General features: G+C 40.6%; 1 protein-coding gene and 1 long non-coding RNA gene across 2 annotated transcripts; one reads left to right on the forward strand and one right to left on the reverse strand.

The window, feature by feature from the left end:
* Window positions 1-841: 841 nt before the first annotated feature.
* On the reverse strand, window positions 842-4,207 carry LOC139657219 (uncharacterized). The gene is made up of 4 exons (XR_011696172.1): window positions 4,123-4,207; window positions 4,012-4,040; window positions 3,804-3,866; window positions 842-2,022 (listed from the first exon to the last, which is right to left on the reverse strand). It is a non-coding gene; the product is annotated as an uncharacterized lncRNA (long non-coding RNA).
* Window positions 4,208-18,491: 14,284 nt separating this feature from the next.
* On the forward strand, window positions 18,492-20,189 carry LOC139657212 (piggyBac transposable element-derived protein 3-like). The gene is made up of 3 exons (XM_071534974.1): window positions 18,492-18,880; window positions 19,032-19,962; window positions 20,064-20,189. Exons 1-3 carry the CDS (start codon window positions 18,492-18,494, stop codon window positions 20,187-20,189), a joined length of 1,446 nt encoding a protein of 481 aa, XP_071391075.1.
* Window positions 20,190-20,251: the final 62 nt, after the last annotated feature.

Here is a 20,251-nt window from a genome sequence, read left to right on the forward strand (position 1 = left end):
ATGACTTCTGTCCATTGTGTGAACAAATAAAAATCAGTACATGAGAGTACATGAGAAAAGGGATTAAATGTGCCATAGTGGTGTCTGGAGTGCCGTAAAGTAAACAGTCAAAACACCATAGTGGTGTTTGGATTCCATCTGACATGCTCCATGTCAGGTTTGAAAACTCGAGTTTCTCAAAGCACCAGTTCTGCATCTCAAAACAGCCGTGAGAGGGTGCTATGTAACACTCTATGTTGTCTTGAAACGCCAGTGTGAACAGGGTTTTAACTCCTCTTCACTTTTTGGTTTAGGGTGTCACTTCCTCAACAGCCCCAATTTCTGTTTTTTTCCTCTTCTGTCTGGTTGATTTACGTATGCACGGCTTATCAGTTTTCTTATCTCTCTTTATTTTTTGCAGCAGTTGAAACAGAGAGAGAGAGACAGACAGCAAAACATCTGACCCACAAAAAGTTATTTACAATTTTTAAGCATCTAAAGTGACTTAAAATGAGTGCAACAGTAGGTCACAACACACATATGTGTATATATATATATACACACATAAATACAGTATATAGTGTGTGTGTGTGTGTGCGAGTGTGTGTGGTTTTAGCCTGTCTAACACAGTGTGTTACCTACTGATCTCTACCTTCCACTGTGAAAGCCATGACACTATTAGTATATGGAGGAATTACGATACACAATGTGCGACTGAGTATTAAACAATGTTTTATTTGCAGATAATATAAATGAACAGCAATAATCAGCTATAACAAAGGGAAGACTATACTGACTCCATTAAGGCCCACAGCTCATTCAAGCATACTTTGGAAAATTCAGAAAACATTTTGGACTCCCAACAAACAAGTTAACAGTACTACTACAGCATAATGATAACAATGTTAACAAGTTACCTGTTAAATGCAAGTTAACTAAAATTAGAAGTATAGAGAAAATATAAAGTTTTCAAATTTTCTCAGGTTGTTTCAAAGTGTCTGATTCCAAATGCATGATCACCGTCTGTAAAATAAACTCTGGAACAATTTAAGAGCTTTTTTGGAAAATCTAAAACTGTTCTTCTGTACATAAGGTGTTGTGCTGTGTAATATAAACTGAGGCTAAGCTACTTACTTCAAAAGCAATCCATAAACTCTTAAAAGCAAGTCTAAATTCAACTTCAAGCCAATTCAAGGCAACTAAAACAGTTCTATGATCTCTCTTGTTAGATCTAGTTAAAATCCTAGCTGCTGCGTTCTGAACTATCTGCAGATGAGAAAGAGCTAAACAGCTGAGGCAGGAAAACACACACTTGTATAAAAGAGACTTATAATAGTTAATACAAGATGAAATAACAGCTTGAATATCTTTCTCCTTGTCAGGAAAAGATAGAAATGACCTGTACTCTAGAAAGAGAAAAATACCCGTCTTTAATATGAATACATAATGCTCCTTTACTTTCATACCTGCAGTCTTTTTGTAGGCCTCATTTAATACTCTTGATTCTTAGATGTCTTTGTTCTGTATGTTTATGTAAGAAAGCCGTTCACTTGTGTAAAGTGGCCAATAAATTCATCTTTACCTTAATGTTAGTATTTAATTAGCCGTCTCAGAGTTTGATCTTTGATGTTTTACTTTGATCATTTCATTTTGCAAACTTGTGAACAGCCAACAATCTAACAGTTGTAAAGTCATTTAAAATCATTTCAGGTGTGAATGTTTCACTTCACCTGAAAGTACACAACCTCTACTGTTTGTAAGTGCTGAAAACAATCTGAATGACAGTCTTTACATCATTTTATCTGAAAAATAATAATTATAATAATAATAATAATAATAATAATAATCACTGAACCAAAAACCTTAAGCAAGCTCATTCGAAAACTATTGTGCTAAAATTATATTTATCTGCTGTGGTCTCTTATTTCTCTGGTTAGTGGACATTGGTGTGGAGGTTGTTGATCAGTGGAGCAGGACAGAGGCAGAAGGGGCTTCTATGTTGGCATAGTTTACTGTACCTTCATCATCATCATCATTATGCACCTGTGAATCACAACACAACACAATGTAATGCAGCACAATACAACACAACACACATGAGTTAAAGTTGAACGCTGGCCGCTGAGCAGCTCCACTGGAGCAGCTGGAGTTTAGTGCCTTGCTCAAGGGAACCTCAATGATAGTTAATGAGGGAGGAGAGAGATTTTCTGAAACCAGTCCATTTCTATGGCTTTCAGACTATCACTGCTCCACATTTAACAAAAGGAAATCAGACTCATTCTGAGCAACACTTACTTTGAAATTCAAACAAATCAAAATACTTAGTAAAATGATTAGGACTAAACCTGCCAAAATGTCAGTTGTAAAAAATGAAATGACTAGAATTGTAGCTTACTGAATGTATTGGAGTTGAATGTATCAACCTTATTCCCAGGGCAGCCATTTTGAATTTACAACACATTCAGGGGTGAATTCACAAAGAATGGATTGCGGCCGCTAATAGCACCATGAATTGCGTATCATTTGCAACCGCTATTTGCTCCGTCTCAAGGACCGATTCACAAAAGATATTGCACTAATGATATGCCAGCACAAACACGCCCATAACGTGAGTTATAAACTGAGTGCAATTTGCAACTGAGTGCAATTCGCCCCTGTTTTGCTGTTTTGCAAAATATAAATGTTGCCTTTGCGCCAAGAACACAGTAGGCAGGATAATGGCAGAGAGAAAGAGAAAAATTTAGGCCAAAATAAGGCCCACTGTGCTGACTAGTGAGATAAGTGAAAATATTTGTGAGAAATTGAGTTGTATTGATTGTTTGGTTGTACTGATTTATTTGATTTTGTTTGTGAAGCAATCTGTGTTAAAGTTCTATAATAATAATAATAATAATGTCAAAATATTATTTACAGACTATATTTACAGACAAATTTATTTTTTAGGTCACACAAAGGTGGAATTGTTGCAGAGACATTTGCAAGGTCAATTCAATTCTTAGTTAAATCAACAAGTGATATTCTCCTTCAAAATTCTCCTCCTTCAATTACCGCCAACTCTCTGAAGACGCTAATAATTGCGTGTGGCAATTAGTGCCGATCTTTGTGAATCGGACTGTTTTTGCAATGAGGCTCATTTGCATAGAAAGGGGCCAATTTTGTGCCAAATGTATGCATATTACCTAATTTAAATACGTGCAAATAGCACAGAGCACCGAGACGCTATTTGCGTGGCAGCGCAGTTAGCGGTACATTTCACCCTTTGCGAGTGCTTTGTGAATTACACGGTTTCTTTTTGTCTTATTTGCACAGATTTAGCGTCAGCAAAAGCCGCGCAATCCTTTTGTGAATTCGCCCGTCAGAGTGGGAAACTCTTCCTGGAAGAGCAAGTACAGCCCAGCTCTGTCCTGCTGTTGTGGACCAAGATGCACATCATACAAGTCATGAATTGGACATTTATCACATCACAGATTCTCCACTGAAAAAAAAGAAATGAATGGATCTCAAGAATCTGGAGGAATGTAGGTTCACATTTTAGGAATTTGGACCAGGATAGCTATAGCAACTGGAACCTAGCCTAGGTAGCTAGCTAGTAGCTAACTAGCTAATAAGCTAGCAAACTGACTTCCCTGCTAAATTCAAGTAATTGTTGAAGTTCTGAAGATTGCTAGCTCATATGAGGTTTATCTGAAGTTCTCACTTGTACACTAATGTGTTGAAGTCACGCTAGCTTTATGTTGTCTTCCAGGTAGAGTTTTCCACCCCGAGTGTGAAGTGACTTCAAAATGGCCGCCGTGGGAACAAGGTCAGTTACTGTATGATCTGACCTCTTCCTGACTGGCTGCTGGACCAGACTGGCTCACTGCAGGACCGCTTACTGAGTTTAAAACCTGCACAAATACAAACAGACAGTTACAGTCTTCCATTACAGTAATGGATAGCTATGAAAATGGAAATCATTTTACGATCAACCTTACAGTCCTGACCATAGACATTTAATTTTTCAAGTCAGTTCAGTTTTTGTTTTAAACTCACAATGTTGTCATCAGGTGTTGTCTGGTTCCCTGGAAAAATAAAGCAGAGAGAACTGTTTAAATTCTACAATAAATTATTATTTATCTTAAATATTGTTCTGAATTCTCTCACCTCTAGCTCTCCTCCAGCTTCTGATGAGAAGAGCAGTAATTACAGTAATGAGGAACAGTTCTGCTGCAACACGCAGAGTCAACATGTCGTAGTTCAGAACAGAGCAATATGTGTAAGCTGTGGAACATGGTGGAGAAAAACATGTCAGTAAAGAAAGTTTAAGGGGAAATAAGTAAGATTTTAAATGATCATAATATATTTGTGGGGGTTGATAGTGTTGTTGATCAATAACTGACTTAAGGATGACTCAGCCAGCTGCTGAGATTTCTGCTTTCAAGACTCACTTCACTGTTGTGTGTGTGTGTGACTTGTTGATGTCATTGCAACTCCTAATGGTCACCAATAGAAGTCAACAGAAGCTATAGATTACTTAATGCCCCTTTGTGCATGATCGGTGAATTTTGACAGTGCAAGTCTTAGATCTTGTAACCTGTAAGTGGAAATAAGTGACTGCTTGACTGATATTCAGTCCCTGGGTGACACTTACCCATGTACAATTTGTTGTCAGGATGTCGCCTTTTTCAGTATGCACTACACCCGTGCATCATAGGGCTTTGCCTTCACACTTTGATGCTGGCTGAGTATGACCTGCTCTTAAACACAAAGCTCACCAGAAATGTAATGTCTAATTTGTGCCGCATGCCTACATAATATGAATTTACAGCATCGAGAGATTTGTATGCTCGGAGGCTGTCTTTTGTATATGCTAGGCTTTTCAATCAGATGCATATATATGTCTGGCCGTTGGATGGGTGGCCACTTGGCCATGTCTGCAAGCCATTCCTAAACTGGGATTGAATAAGGGTCAAGCAGTCATTCACCAGTACTTAAAACAAGTTTTTCTAAATAATCTGTGCGATCTGAGCCTGACAAACTAGCCAGGTACGCCATTGTTGTCCGTTTGTTTGCTGTTATCAGTGTGAAAATGACAGCCAAGTTGCTATAGCTCCAGTTGCCACAGTGGCTTTTCTGCCGCTGAGCTGTGCACGCATCCTCGACTGTTTGTACATAAACTCATCTATATCAATGTTGTAATGTCATGCTGTTCATAGTCATGGTTATTATGTTATGCAATTTATACTGCTATAGTTTATGAAATTGGACATCGTTGTAACAAATAGCTCTTAGATATTATTCTTTAACTATTATTCTGTTAGATATTATTCTGTAACTGTAACTTGGCAAAAAAAACGTTTTCCAACTGACCAAGAGGGGAGCCAAGCAGACACTCACACACAACCAACTAATGTTTCTGTACATTGTCTATATTCAACCAGATCCTCGCTAAAGACGTGAGACCCAGTGCTGCCTCCTGCCTCTTAATTGAAAACATCAGAACACAACGCAGAACACCATAGGCGTAACCCACCGGCTACATTTGCAGTAAGTCTTTTTGCCACTGAAGATAATGAAGTTTGATTTTTTGATAGTCATGGACAGCTTGTTCAGTAAACCATTCATATTAGGCTGATCATCAGCTTTAAAAAAAATGGATGACTAGGGCGACTTTTAGGTCCCCATGCACAACACCAGTTTTCAGATATAAAGAAAATATGTGGCTTTAATATGGAACATTTCACCTGTTTGACAAGAAAACCAGAAATGTGATCATGACCAGCAGAAGAGTTTTACTCAACCCATCCACCACCGGTATGGACCACATACCTTAGCCTATCTTAAACTATCTTATCTTGTCTTATTTTATTTTAACTTTTTTTCTTATATTAACCTACCTTAAGTTATCTTAACTTTTCTTGTCTTATCTTATTTTAAGTTATTCTATCTTATCATACCTTAACTTCTCTTAACTTGACTTATCGTAACTTTTCCTACCTGAGAAGGTAGGTGCATAGTCGGCATATATCACCTCCTTGCCCGTCTCATCAGTCAGCTGGCAGCGGTATTTCCTGTTGTGGCCCGGCCTCACAGTCAGAACAGACGTACAGTTCTTCTGTCCGTTGACCTCATACCCATCGCCTTCGTCATGCAGCTCGGCGCCCGTCTCGTCCACCCAGTGGATGCTGTTCTGTAGACACGGCCCGTCTTCATATTTAAATAGAGAGCATGCTAATGTGACATTGCTGTACAGGTTTGGATCAGCGTCTGGTGGAGAAGGAGTGACTGAGAGAAAACCAGTGATAACTGTTAGCAAAACTCAAAATGTACAACGCCCGCTGAAAACTCTTTGCTACGAGGTACCAGTAAGTTTCTCTTATCTTTTTATAGTAGTAGTAGTATCTGTGGACAGTGCCACTATCATTATTATTATTATTATTATTATTGAATATGAGTTTGATCAATTTCTATTTCTATCATTCTTTTAGCTTTTTTATATTATTATTTTTAACTTGTTTAAAAATAACAGTTCCAGTGAGTTTAAAAATAACAGTCCCAATAAGTTTTAATAGAAATAAGACTCACTACTCAGAATATTTAGACAGACATATGCCTCCTCTCCAGTATGGTTCTGTCTACAGCCGTAGAGACCAGCATCCTCAGCACTGATGTTATGAAGGACCAGAGAGCAGTTAGAGCCCAAACTCAGTCTGGCTGCTCGGGTTGAGGAGATATTTCCATCCTTGACCTCCACATTAGACAAAGAGCTGCTATTTCTGCTGAAAATCCATTCGGTTGTGGGGCATTTTGGGTAACTGGATAACACAGCACTGGCACAGGGCAGAGTGGCACTGTCTCCAGGTCTGCGATAGAAGGTGGATCGTCCACTGATGCCTACTGGGAAGAAAACAATGTGAGTCAATTAGGTTTCATAGCTCTGGTTTAAAAGTAATACTCTGAAAATTAGACAGTCCCATTTGCGAAAAGGGACACCCATGATTACAAAGTGTGTGTGTGCATGTGCATGTGCATGCGCAGTAGTGTCTGGTTGCACCAATGTGCTTCGGCTGCTGGAGGGCAGTGCTATGCCACTGCGCCTGCCTCAGGCCATCTCTCCCCTGTCCTTAGGGGAGAGAGTTGGGCAGCTAGCACGGAATCAGAGTGGGTACTGAAGATAGTAACCAGCAGTTATAGACTTAAGTTTGCCACAGCTCCACCCTTGTGCAGTGGGGTGGTTTGTTCAGACGGGGAGTCGGCTCGCATCCTACAGGAGGAAATTGACTTACTCTTGGAAAAAGGGGCGATAATGAAAGTACCACTCGACCAGAGGAACAGCGGCTTTTACTCAAGATACTTCCTGGTGCTGAAAAAGGTGGGGCGCGGGATTCGTTCTATGCTGGATCTGCGTGCCTTAAACAGGCATTTCTAGGGCTGGCTCACTTCGGCATGGGGAGGACGGTCTCCTTCACATTGTGCCTGAGACTGTTGGGCTTGATGGCTTCAGCTCTGTGTATGAGAGATTTCCAGCATTGGGTGGCCTCTCTCAGACTAGACCTGGTGTGCCATGGCCACCGCCGAGTGTTGGTCTTGGTGGCGTGAGATGGGTGCAGTCCTGTTCAGAGAGGTGGTTACCACCGCAGGGGGTACGTGAAGGCAGTAAACGGGGTCTGGGACGGTCGTCTCCATCATGCCCATATCAACTGCCTGGAGGTGTTAGCAGTTCTCCTGACCCTACAACACTGACCCCTCACTGGCCCTCGATGCCATGGCTGGAGGAGGTGAAACAACTCCTCCGCGGCCAACCTATGCAGGCGGGGAAATAATTCATCCTCACCCCGAATGGCTCGCACTGTGTGCCTGGCCTGTGAGTGGGTTACCTTGAGCACTGTGGGGCCATTCAGAACGCTAGGGTGTCCTCCACTAGGTCTTTGTATGACTAAGTGGAAGGTGTTTGAGGAATGGTGTACTAAAGGAGTGGTTCTCAATGTGGGGTCCGGGGACCATGAGGGGGTTCCAGGGGGTCCCCCAGCAAATTGCTGAATTGTTAAACACCTAATCATCGCCATTATTTAATTTACGATAAGTTAACACAGAGAATGTAGAAGAATGATTATTTTGATCATAGTTTCACAAGATAGTCATGGGATTCTGGACAAAATCATATCTAACAATAAAAATATTCTCAGATTTGGGTCCGAGAGACAAAATCTCATCAAATGGGGTTCTGTGGCTCTAATCTGGACTAAGTTAGGGTCCTTGACATGAAAAAGGTTGAGAATGACTGTGCTAAAACTTTTGTTTTGGTGGGTGTGACATGAGTGACATGTCTCAACTTCTGGCTACTGGGGTGAAGCGAGAAGAGGTGTACTTTATTGAATGACGAGTGATGCAGCATCAGCCCTATATATAGGACGGTCCTGACACACGTCATGACTGCCAGCCACTCAGGCCTGCGTAGTGGAATAAATGCTTCTGAAGATACGTGAGTGGGGTGTATCCCATAGTGAGACATCGCACTCATGCTACTCAGAGTACTGGGGTTACACAAGTAACCTAAAATTGTATTCACTTCTGTACTGTATACCTAATGCTGTGTTTGAAAATCTATTAGAAATAACTTGCTCACAATAGCTTTTCTTCTTGTCTACTGGCTGGAACTGTTGTCTTTTCTACAAGCCAGAGAGGATGTTAAAGTAAAACTTGGCAGGTGGCTGGTAGTAATTTTCACACAATCACAATGTAATAACAAAGAAAAGGTTACATTTATGTTTTGTGAAATCAAGAGATATAAACAAGCAAAACAAAATTGAATGTGACTTTACCTGCAAACTGAAGCACAAATATCACAATAACGTCCAGTGGAAGGTAATGTTTGCCTGATGATGTTTTTTCCTCCTTGTGGTTGAGTTTGCGTGTGAAAGCCAGAGAAGGTAGCCAGTTGTGAAACAGCTGTCTTTAACACCCAGCCTGTCAGTATGACAGACTAGATCCTCTATGTATTTTAGTCATATTGAAGACCCACTCAGCAAAATTCAGAAACCACATTAGACTCCCAGTAACAGGAAGGGGTAAGGGTTTTGTCCCCAAAAATGAATATGTAGCATTTTAATTTTTTTTTTCTGGCTGTATTTGCATGCCATATCAGTTTCCCCACTGGAATAATTAACGTTTACTGAGTTAAATTCAAGAGAGATGTTTGAACAGAATTGAATTGAATTGAATGGGATTCCTGAACTTTGGCCTTGTGTTGCTGAGAATGAAGCATGATGGAAATGTTGTAATTTTGTCATCCCAGTGGTCAAATCAAATGAGGAAGTGGTATTTTTGGCAATTGCCATTTACTGCACAATAATGAAATCTGCTCCTTTGTCATGGCAAGGGAAGGCAAGTGATACACAAAAAAAAGCTTGATTAAGGAGTAACTAAACACCACCACAAGCCAAGTCTGTTTAAAGCCAGACATCTAATGGTAAAAAGCATGCTACTGAAATTGCCATTTGCTACTCTTTAAAAAACAAGACTAGGTTGACCTAGTGCAAGCCGGGCCATTGATGTCTGACCTCTTGGCTTTCACACCCTAGTATAATATGTGTTCTGTATTGCAAGTGTGGTGGCCTGCTAAAAACCTTCACATTGTGAAAATTTGACATTTTTAATGTGTGGTATTTAGATTTTGAGTTTTTTAATCTGTTATGTGTGTAAAAAGTGAAAAAATGGAACGTTAATTAAGGATTAATCATTCCACAACGTTCCATTTTCTCCAGTGGCGTTCCACCAAGTTAATCTACAGGAGAGTGTAAGGAAAAACCACACCAGAACTGAAAATACATCCAATATGATTAGTTTTCCCCAACCACATACTTGGTCACTTCCTTACAGCAATCTGAAATCATAGGATTGTCTTACGTGTGTGTCTGTGGATGTGCTTTACACCTATTGGACACTTCTATCTTTGCAATAGTGGTGAAAAGGTAAACAGGAAGAAGGCGAAAATAGGGTTAGTAACAAGTGCGGATATCTATATCTGTCAAAGGGCATTTGTTGAAATGAAAAGGGATCAGTTATCTGTGCCTTGTAGTACATAAGACGCTTTTGTCCAAAGTGACTTACAATAGTACATTTTGTCAACAGTAGTGAAACCACCTGTGCATCACAGACTTCATCAGCTAAGCCTTTTAATAGGAATAAGTAGCATACGAGGAACAGCATGCTAACTTGTGTTGCTAGCACTACCCTGTGGTTTTGTGAACTACTCTTCACAAAACCACAAAAATAAATACTCTCCCTTTTGTTTTCTGAAAATAATTATTCACCATGATGTAACACCGAGATAAAAGTAACAAAATCACTCAAAATCTCAAAATGCTGGCAAAACTAATTTTCGATGTATTTTGGCTCATTGTCAACAATGTGTAGTCTGAATGGTTGGACATCCAGGCTGAAATGAAGGTTAAAGCAAAGTTTTTTTTCATACATATGGAATAGGTGCATTTTTGATATTACAGCCATTCATGCATTGTTATTATGCTTTATGTTACTGCATGGTCAAACTGGTGTACAGATGGCCAGAATCCTGGGCTATATGAGAGCTAAGCATAGACATGTTGATGACGTCTAGTGCTCAGTGGGTAGAGTAGTAGTGGCTGTCATGCTGCTGGCTGCAACTCAGTGAAGCATGCCTTTGGGCTAGGTCATTAAGTGTCGTAGATTTTTCCCTTATTCAAGATACTGCAAGCACATATCTTGCCATATGTCATCAGAGGTTGCTCTGCAGCTGCTGATTCACACGCCTCAAGTGAGAAGGCAGTGTTCATTTTCTCTCATAGATAGAGAGATAGGTAGAAAGGTAGGTAGGTAGGTAAGCAATTGACCAAGCTGGCCCAGACTCCCAAAACAAGGCGGTGCTACTATTCCATATGGATCACGGTTGCATTACTATCCTTAAACAAACTTGTTTTACATGCCTAAATTTAACCAAAGTGGTTTTAATTGCCTAAATTTACCATTAACCAACCTTTGGCATGTAATTCAATTTGTGGTGGAGGAATGCTTTCAAATTCGTCGAGGTCGTGTTCATTTCACGTATTTTTGTGAGATCACGTTGGAAATGCTTGTTGCCATCTCCTGCCGCCGGTAGGGGCGCTAATTTAGGAAAGTATAAGTATAATGTTAGAAAGACCTTGCTTGACTTGCTTGATGGGCCGTTGTTGTTCTTGGGCCGGTGACAGGATTAGGGTCATCTTTTTTTTTATTTATTTGCCAACGTCAAATAATCATCATGTAGGCTGATTTTGCTGCAGCAGGGGCCATTAACATGACTTCTGCTCTCTGTGCTTCACACTCACACACACACACACACACACTGTTACTGACACCGTTCCGTTTCCCACCAACCTGCCACACCAAAAACTTGGCTGATGCGGGTGGGGGAATGAGTGTAGCCCACTCTTTAGATTGCTGATGGGACAAGTTCATGTCAGAACGTGGAGTATGATTCGAAAAATATTTTGAGGGCTAGACATGTTTTGGAGCTACAATATATTAATTTGCACTAAAAGATTGCTTTCCTTAGAAAAGGATATTGTGAAATAACAGGGTTGCAGAGAATAGTGCCATGTGTATTGTTAAGGGTTATTTTCTTTTGTTCTTTTCTCTAACAAAGTTGATGGAGACAAATGCTATTTACAAATGCTATTTTATCCATTACCTGTAGACTTTTGACATACAGTATTTATACCTGTTGACTATTGCTCAAAAAAATAATAATTAAAATAAGATCATCAAAAGAGCTAGGACTGACAATGTTTCACTTTTCAGCTATTGGATTGGTGCAGACCAGTGTGAAAATTATCCAAAAGGAAAAAAAACGATTTTTGTAGTTTTTTAAGAGTTGTTGTCACTCTTTTCAAATGGAAAACTTCTGTTTAAATCAAACTCTTGTATTACACGTTTAAATGGAGCCTTACCTGTCAAATGAAGCAGTAGTATCAGAAATGAACTGAATTTAGCCATTCTCTCTCTCTCTCTCTCTCTCTCTCTCTCTCTCTCAGTCAGTCTCTTTCTCTCAGCTGTCAGTATCTCTGAACTAAAGGTTCCTCAAATAGAAAGATGTCTTTATTTCGATTAGAGAGGCATCACTTCCCCATCGCAGCTTTTTGGGTATTTTTTTCTGTCGCTGACAAAGGAAGTGTTTTGGTGTGAAGGCATGACAACTAGACAAATAGTAGGTCTACATGTCAAAAACAAAACATGAAATCAAAACTGAGCGCTTGATTTCTCTCATCTTATAAAGGATGTTTCCAGTTTTTTTTGTCAGTTTAATTTCAACTGAGGATAGACTCAATGCAACCTGGGCCAAACTATTTCAGCTGATTGAACCAGGTGTGATCGCTGTGTGAATGTAACACTGTGGCCGAGGCTTCTGCACAATCTAGACTTATTCTCCAAGATGTTAATACAGTGATCCTTCTCTCTCTCTCTCTCTCTCTCTCTCTCACACACACACACACACACACACACACACACACACACACACACACATTCAAACAGGTTAAATACATCATTTAGAGTACAAAATTCAACAGCTGAAACAACTGACTGATCAAGTGACAATGATAAATGGATGGATGACAGTGCATGTATGATGTACGATGTATGATGTGCATGCAACTAAAAAGTTATGAACATGGCATATTACATATTACAAAACAATGTCTCAGTTAAAGGCCACAGAAGTGTGTTTCTGCTGGAGATTTTGAACAACAAACAGAATCTGTCATTCTAATGTTGAAACAAGACTGACCAACTGGTATTAGCGCTTAAAAAGACAGATATGATGGTGTTTTAGAGCAGTAATTCTCAACCTTTTTCATATCAAGGACCCCTAATTTAGTCCACATGACACGGACCCCTTTTTGATGAGATTTTGTCTCTCGGAGCCAAATCTGAGAATATTTTTATTGTCAGATATGATTTTGTCCGGAATTCCATGACTATCTATTTTTACGCTGTGTACTGATGCACACTGCGGGGGTGTATCTTGTGCTGATGTACACCGTGGGGGCGTGTCTTGTACTGATGTACACTGTGGGGGCGTGTCTTGTAGGGAGTGCAGGCTGCAGATAGACCTACTTGGATGCTGCCTTCTTGTCATATGGGAAGAAGCAGAAGAACAGGATGACGTCTTGTTGTTACAACTTGGATAGGCTTGGGCGGTATCACGGTATTACGGTATACCAGGGTATTTAGAAATCCCGACGGTATGATTTTCAATACCGTCAAAAATACAGACGCTCCTCCTTTCTATTAAACTGGTACGGAGATGCTGTATTGAGGTGATGTATTGTAGTGCACAGCACGCGCCAGCAGAGGTCAGTCTCTACTGGTGGAACAGGCAGCTGAGCTGAGAAAGATGGCGACTGCGAGTGGTGGGGATACAGGACTAGTAAAAAATAAAAATGCCTCTGCCCCTGTTTGGGACTATTTTGGATTTAGTCCCGATGAAATAGGTGAGCCAACCCAGTCTTTCCCCTAGGATGGAGTTGTAGCAGCGGAGGTGAAGCACATGCGTGCAAAAAACATTTTTTTGCACAAAAACGTTTTGTGCGCTCGCAAAGCGCGCCCAGCTGGGAGGTTTCTATGTGTCTGCCGGCACCAGAAGGGCTCTTGAGGCCTAAGTACATACAGTACATTTGTGCACAGTAATGACCAGGGGAAATGTCTGTCTAGCTTAAATATGAGGTGTCTCAAGATTTAGGAAAATACACTTTTATTGAACATAATAAAAGTATAATCTTTAAAACAATTACTGACATTTATTGTCAATTATTAATTCTTTCTTTTGATCAGCCAGTCTTTTAAACTCATCTGAAAATTCAAACATGTGATTTGACAAACAAGCTATTAGTTTATGTGTGACCCATATCACCCACTGGGTGTTAGCTAGCGGCTAGCTAGCTGTCATTCATTCTTCCAATTATTCATTCTTAACTGTCCTTTTTTCCAGAATTAACTTGCATCACCACACTGTTGTATTATCAAACTGTGTTAATTTACTTAAATGTAATGTCATTTTCAATGATAAAATAACTTACATTTATGACGTTTCTTTAAGGGAATCCTATCCAAATAATATGTAACGTTAATATCTCTGTGAGGGAATCTGTCAGTTGTCTTTGAGATTGACAGCTTTTGCGCGTCACGGTGGCCCTCGCGCATAGTAAGGCCCGCCTCCAGGAAGAAGAAAACAATCGGTGCATGTGGAATACCTACTATCTTTGTATCAAGATGGATCTTCCAAATGTTGTTTATTTCACAGATATGTGTTTCCTTGCGTATTCCTATCAAATGATTGCGTTTGCTGTAACATTACTGTGTGATACTCACGTGAAGTTGCAGGACTGTTTTCCATTTGGCGAATGATAATCCTGAATCCATGATCAGCATTGGTTGCTCCATAGCCTTTAAATCAGAATAGTAGCCCAATCAGAATAAAAATGCCTCATATAAATGCCTCAATCAGAATAAAATGGCCGATCCGAATGAAATTACATTCCGTTTGAGAGGGTGGTTTAACACTTTCAAAATCGGGTCGATGGATAAAATTTCGTCATGTAACGTAAACACTCATTCCGATCACTTTCTTTATCTCGCCTCTTTCTGCACACGCTCGCGCATTTAACGCAAGTAACGTCAATTACGTTACCCTTTTTTCCGGGAGGATTCGAATGGATGTGCTTGTTGTTAACCCCGGGGCGCTCAGGCTTGATGTAGGCGGTGCAGCCCGTTTTTATATCAAGTCCTGACTCCGCCTCTCCGGGCCAGTTTCGGTTTACAGCGGTAAAAATTACAAATGGATTGCGGGGGCAAAACAAAACGTCTTTTTCTGACACTTATGGAGTCGTATGTTTTGATAAAACTGTTGCTTCATCAGAAAGAACAGCAGTAAAGAAATAACCAATGCAGGTCCATCTTTTAAAAACGTAAGCCCATGTTAGAGTGCTGGATTCGGTGTTTTGCGCATATCAGAAACTTTTATTCTGATTACATACTGTGGAGCATGTAAACGCACATCTCACTGCGATCGTTATATTTAGCGCTCATGTTAACACTTGCGTGGCAATCTTCCTTCGGAATGATTTCATTCAGAATGAAAAAAAATGTCTCATGTAACCGCAGCTAAATTGACATCTACCCGGTGCTTCTTGTTATAATCGTTGTGCTGACATTATCAGGTAAGCGCAAAGTTTCTTGTTTATATGCTTTACTCACAGGTGTGTGAATTGACCTGGATATGAAGCGTCCGTAGCGCAAAATAATATAACGTTAGTTTCTAAAGTGATAAGACGGAGCCCTCTCCTCTCCTCTCTAATTCAGCAGCAGCGGTCATATTTCAGCCGCTGCTAGGTGCATATAGGGGAAACACTGCAACCAATACGGACGAAGCGGTTGCGACAAGACCTGCCGTCACTATAGTGGAGCGAGCACACGCAGAGCTGGTTGTATCTATGCAGGAGGACGCCATCAATACGGAGGTAAACCCGCTTCAGTGGTGGAAATTAAATGAAACAAGCTTGCCGTTGTTGTCCAGGATGGCCCGCAAATGCCTCTGCAGTCTGCATATGTGCTTCAAGTGCAGCGTCTGAGCGAATATTCAGCACAGCAGGGAACACGGTCACCCCACAATGCTCCCAACTGAAGCCAGACAAAGTAAATATGCTTGTCTTCTTGCAAAGAACCTAGATGATTGAGGTCCGCGTTAGATGCGCCAAACCAAATGACCAAATGATCTGCTTTTTCCTATTAGGCTACAAACCAGCCATAGCCCTACTTGTAGGCTAAGGATTTAATTTTTTTTTTTTTTTTTTAAAGATTTATTTTTTGCATTTTATGCTTTATTTGAGATATATAGTGAGAGAGAGACAGGAAGGTATGGGAGAGAGAGCGAGGGGAGGACATGCAGCAAAGGACCACGGGTCGGATTCGAACCCGGGTCGCTGCGGGAAGGCCTGAGCCAAATGGTACGTGCCCTACTCGGTGAGCCACCAGGGCACCCCAGGATTTAATTTTTAATTAAGTTATTCAGCCTTTTTATTTGTATAGGCGGGCCCTATTTTTCTATCTCTTTTGTTCAGCCAAAATAGTCGCAAGTGTCTTTAGTAGGCCTGGGCTTAGCCTAAATTATTATTTTTTTTTCGATTTGCCATTTGTATTTTTTGGTATGAAGGTATGAAAAAATAGATACCGCCCAAGCCTAAACTTGGAACTGTTCACATGTTCAACTCACTGAAACGCCCACATCCAAGATGGCGGCTATAAGGCCACTTGTTGTGTTGTTCCTTCTTGTATTGATCAACTGATATTGTTTTCTTCTAAAAGTCTGCCGGGAGTATTTATTACCTTCAACTCCCAACATTGATGGATTAGCTCTGATGCTTACAGTCTGTGTTGACTCACTTCCACAATTTGTGATGCCAAGTGCGAGAAATCAGAGCCGACAAAAAATTCCCTCATGCTACTTGTAATTATCACTAGGAGGGTGAGATGAACGTTTTTTCCCAGTTGGTAGCTTGTGCTTACAGTAAATACGGGATGATGTGAACACAGCATCGGTCAGCAACAGAATATGAAGATGGTGGCATGATTGGCACTACAGGAGGCGGGTCTTAGCCACAGATGAGATGTGAAGACGTTTGGTCCAAAATGCGATCAGATAAACACAAATTAGAAAATTGGGACTCCTGCTCTTGATAACAAAATTAGAACAATGGCACATTTTAGATGAGAGTAAGTAACTTAAAGAGCAAATCAAGCATCAACTTTCAAGCATGTTGCAGCACTTATGTTACTAACTTGGTACTGCTTTGCCATCACTGACTGCGGTGTGGCGTTTCAACCCATAGAGTGCAGTGTAACAGTGGTTTTCTGCCCTATGTGATTAAGTGTTCATTAGCTCTTTAAGTACTTGGTTGACAACATAACAGTTTCACATTCTGGATCCTCAATAATTCACAGGCATTTAATGACAAATTCAGGTAATGATTTCTCCCTCCCAAACAGATATAAAATAGCTAAAGATACATTTTGGAATGAAAGTCTACACATTATATATACAGTATATTTCTGTATACAGTATATATATGGTTTTAGCTTGTCTCAAATCCAAATCCATGTGTCTGACAGTGTGGTACCTACTGAACTCTACCTTCCACTGTGAAAGCCATGACACTATTAGTACATGGAGGAATTACGATACACAATGTGTGACTGAGTATTAAACAATGTTTTATTTGCAGATAATATAAATGAACAGCAATAATCAGCTATAACAAAGGGAAGACTATACTGACTCCATTAAGGCCCACAGCTCATTCAAGCATACTTTGGGAAATTCAGAAAACATTTTGGACTCCCAACAAACAACTTAACAGTACTACTACAGCATAATGATAACAATGTTAACAAGTTACCTGTTAAATGCAAGTTAACTAAAATTAGTAGTATAAAGAAAATATCAAGTTTTCTAATTTTCTCAGGTTGTTTCAAAGTGTCTGATTGCAAATGCATGATCACCGTCTGTAAAATAAACTCTGGAACAATTTAAGAGCTTTTTTGGAAAATCTAAAACTGTTCTTCTGTACATAAGGTGTTGTGCTGTGTAATATAAACTGAGGCTAAGCTACTTACTTCAAAAGCAATCCATAACATCTTAAAAGCAAGTCTAAATTCAACTTCAAGCCAATTCAAGACAACTAAAACAGTTCTATGATCTCTCCTGTTAGATCTAGTTAAAATCCTAGCTGCTGCGTTCTGAACTATCTGCAGATGAGAAAGAGCTAAACAACTGAGGCAGGAAAACACACACTTGTATAAAAGAGACTTATAATAGTTAATACAAGATGAAATAACAGCTTGAATATCTTTCTCCAAGTCAGGAAATGACCTATACTCTAGAAAGAGAAAAATACCCATCTTTAATATGAATACATAATCCTCCTTACTTTCATACCTGCAGTCTTTTTGTAGGCCTCATTTAATCCCATCGGTCACAATATTGACCGTAAAAAATGTTTTCAGTTATAAGGCTCTAAAAATGTTACTGAATGATGTATCAATGCATTTCCAGCAAATATTGAAATAATAAAGGGTCTCAATGAAATATGTGCAGTGTCACATGTTTAGTGTAAATTGTCACATGACCAGAGCTGTTTACTTCCTGGTTGCACCATGAGAAGAGGATGGCTGCATCAAAGCTCCCAAACAAAAGGTTAGTAAAGTATGTTAACATAAAGATAGGACAAAGATTTTTGGTACAAATCATCTTTAAGGTGTCTAGTAGTGATATATGCATTTGCAATTACTCAACTTTGTTCAGTGTGGTCATAGAATGAGTAAACATGTTGACGGCAACAATAGTGACCGGCGGGATAACACAGTGCATCTAGGTATACACGTACTTATACACATAGTTCTTGTTCTACCTAACTTTCTACTCTGTTCTTTCTTTTAGTTTCACTTTGAGTCAAGTTCTGGATATGTTGGATCTAGGTGACCACCCAGCCAAGGCATGCAACATTGTAGTTATCCCTCAAAATGAGAAAGATGCTGTCCTCAGTGACTGTGATAGCGATGGGTCAGATATGGACTATGAGGGGGAGACAGGCCATTTGCCAGCCAGGCTGTTGAATGCATATGCTGAACTTATGCAAACAGATCATGACAGGAACAACGTTATCAGTGATGATGACCTCCCCCTCACCACCCCCCCTCCACTGTTGATAATGAAGAGCCAAGGGCCTCTACCCGCCAGAGGGTCCAGTCAGAAGAGCCAAGGGCCTCTACAAGCCATAGGGTCCAGTCAGAAGAGCCAAGGGCCTCTACAAGCCATAGGGGCCAGCCAGAAGAGCCAAGGGCAAAGCTGCAGGTGGTCAAAAACAAAGATTGAGTGTTCAAACGATCGGAAGAGGCCTGCCACCACTGTGATTCCAAAGCACATAGTATACAGCCCAAATGCTGCAGAATGTGTAAAACAACCCAGTGGATGTTTTCCTACTAATGTATCCACCCACCCTAAGAGAGATCACCATTGAAATGTCCAACCTCTACTCCACCCAGACTAAGGACAAGCAACTGTATCTGAGTATGGATGAGCTCCTTACATTCTATGGGATCCTTATCACATCTGGGTACAGCTCTGTTCCAAGAAGACACATGTACTGGTCACTTGACAGTGATGTACACAATGAAAGCATTTCAGATACAATGCGGAGAAATCGCTTTGATGAAATAATGGCCTCAGTTCATGTGGTTGACAATACAAAGATCACTGACGACCCATTTTTTAAGGTTAGGCCCATCTTCTCCGAGCTCAATCAGTCATACAAAGTCATGCCATTTCAGGAATGGCTGTCAGTGGATGAGAGCATGATCCCATACTATGGCCGACATGGATGTAAGCAATTCATAAGAGGAAAACCAATCCGTTTTGGTTACAAGCTATGGAGCCTTGCCTCATCCAGTGGTTACATGTATCACATGGAGCCATATGGTGGATCCCACACTCTCCTCCCTAAGACTGGGTTGGGTCAGGGACCCAGTGTCGTTCTCGGTCTTGCAGAGCAAGGTCAGGTGCCTCAAGGTTGCAAGTTCTTTCATGACAACCTCTTCACTTCGCTTGCACTCCTCGATGAAATGACGAAAAGAGGATATGGGAGCTCTGGAACGATGAGGCAAAATCGTCTGTTTGATGTCCCATTCAAGCCACAGAAGGACTTCAAGAAGTTAACCCGGGGAACCTCTGAGGTTCTGACCCAAGGAGACAAGTTGCTGGTCCGTTGGAAAGACAATAACATTGTCACAGTGGCAACAAACATGGAGGAGAAATACAGTGAGACCTCTGTCAAGAGATGGAACAAGGAGCGACGTGCCTTTGACAAAGTCCCACAACCAAAATGCATCAACCGATATAATGAGCACATGGGTGGTGTTGACCTTCACGACCTACAGGTTTCAAGATACCATATCTCAATCAGGTCTAAGAAGTGGTGGTGGCCCATCTTTGCATGGTCTCTCAACAGTGCACTCGTAAACAGCCATTTATTTTACAGAGACGTTATGGGAGGGACCATCGACCTGCTCACCTTCTCGCAGGTAGTGGCACAGTCTCTTATGCAAAAGTTTGGCACGAAACCACTGAGCCATGGAAGGAGATCTCTACTGGCTGCTACTGTTGAAGATCAGGCAAGATATGACAAAGCTTCTCACTGGCCAATCAACACGATGCACCGGTTCCAGA

The sequence above is a fragment of the Centroberyx affinis genome, unplaced genomic scaffold (genome assembly GCF_046629955.1).
Source record: "Centroberyx affinis isolate AG114_WGS23_722 - 3 ecotype Tasmania unplaced genomic scaffold, CSIRO-AGI_Caff_v1 ptg002642l_1, whole genome shotgun sequence".
NCBI classification, from domain to species: Eukaryota; Metazoa; Chordata; class Actinopteri; order Beryciformes; family Berycidae; genus Centroberyx; species Centroberyx affinis.

Coding starts and splice junctions, on each gene's coding strand:
- LOC139657212 (XM_071534974.1), top strand. CDS start 18,492: ATGTTGGATCTAGGTGACCACCCAGCCAAGGCATGCAACATTGTAGTT. Junction 18,881..19,031: donor AGCCAAGGGCAAAGCTGCAG/GTGGTCAAAAAC, acceptor ACCCACCCTAAG/AGAGATCACCATTGAAATGT. Junction 19,963..20,063: donor TTGACCTTCACGACCTACAG/GTTTCAAGATAC, acceptor TTTATTTTACAG/AGACGTTATGGGAGGGACCA.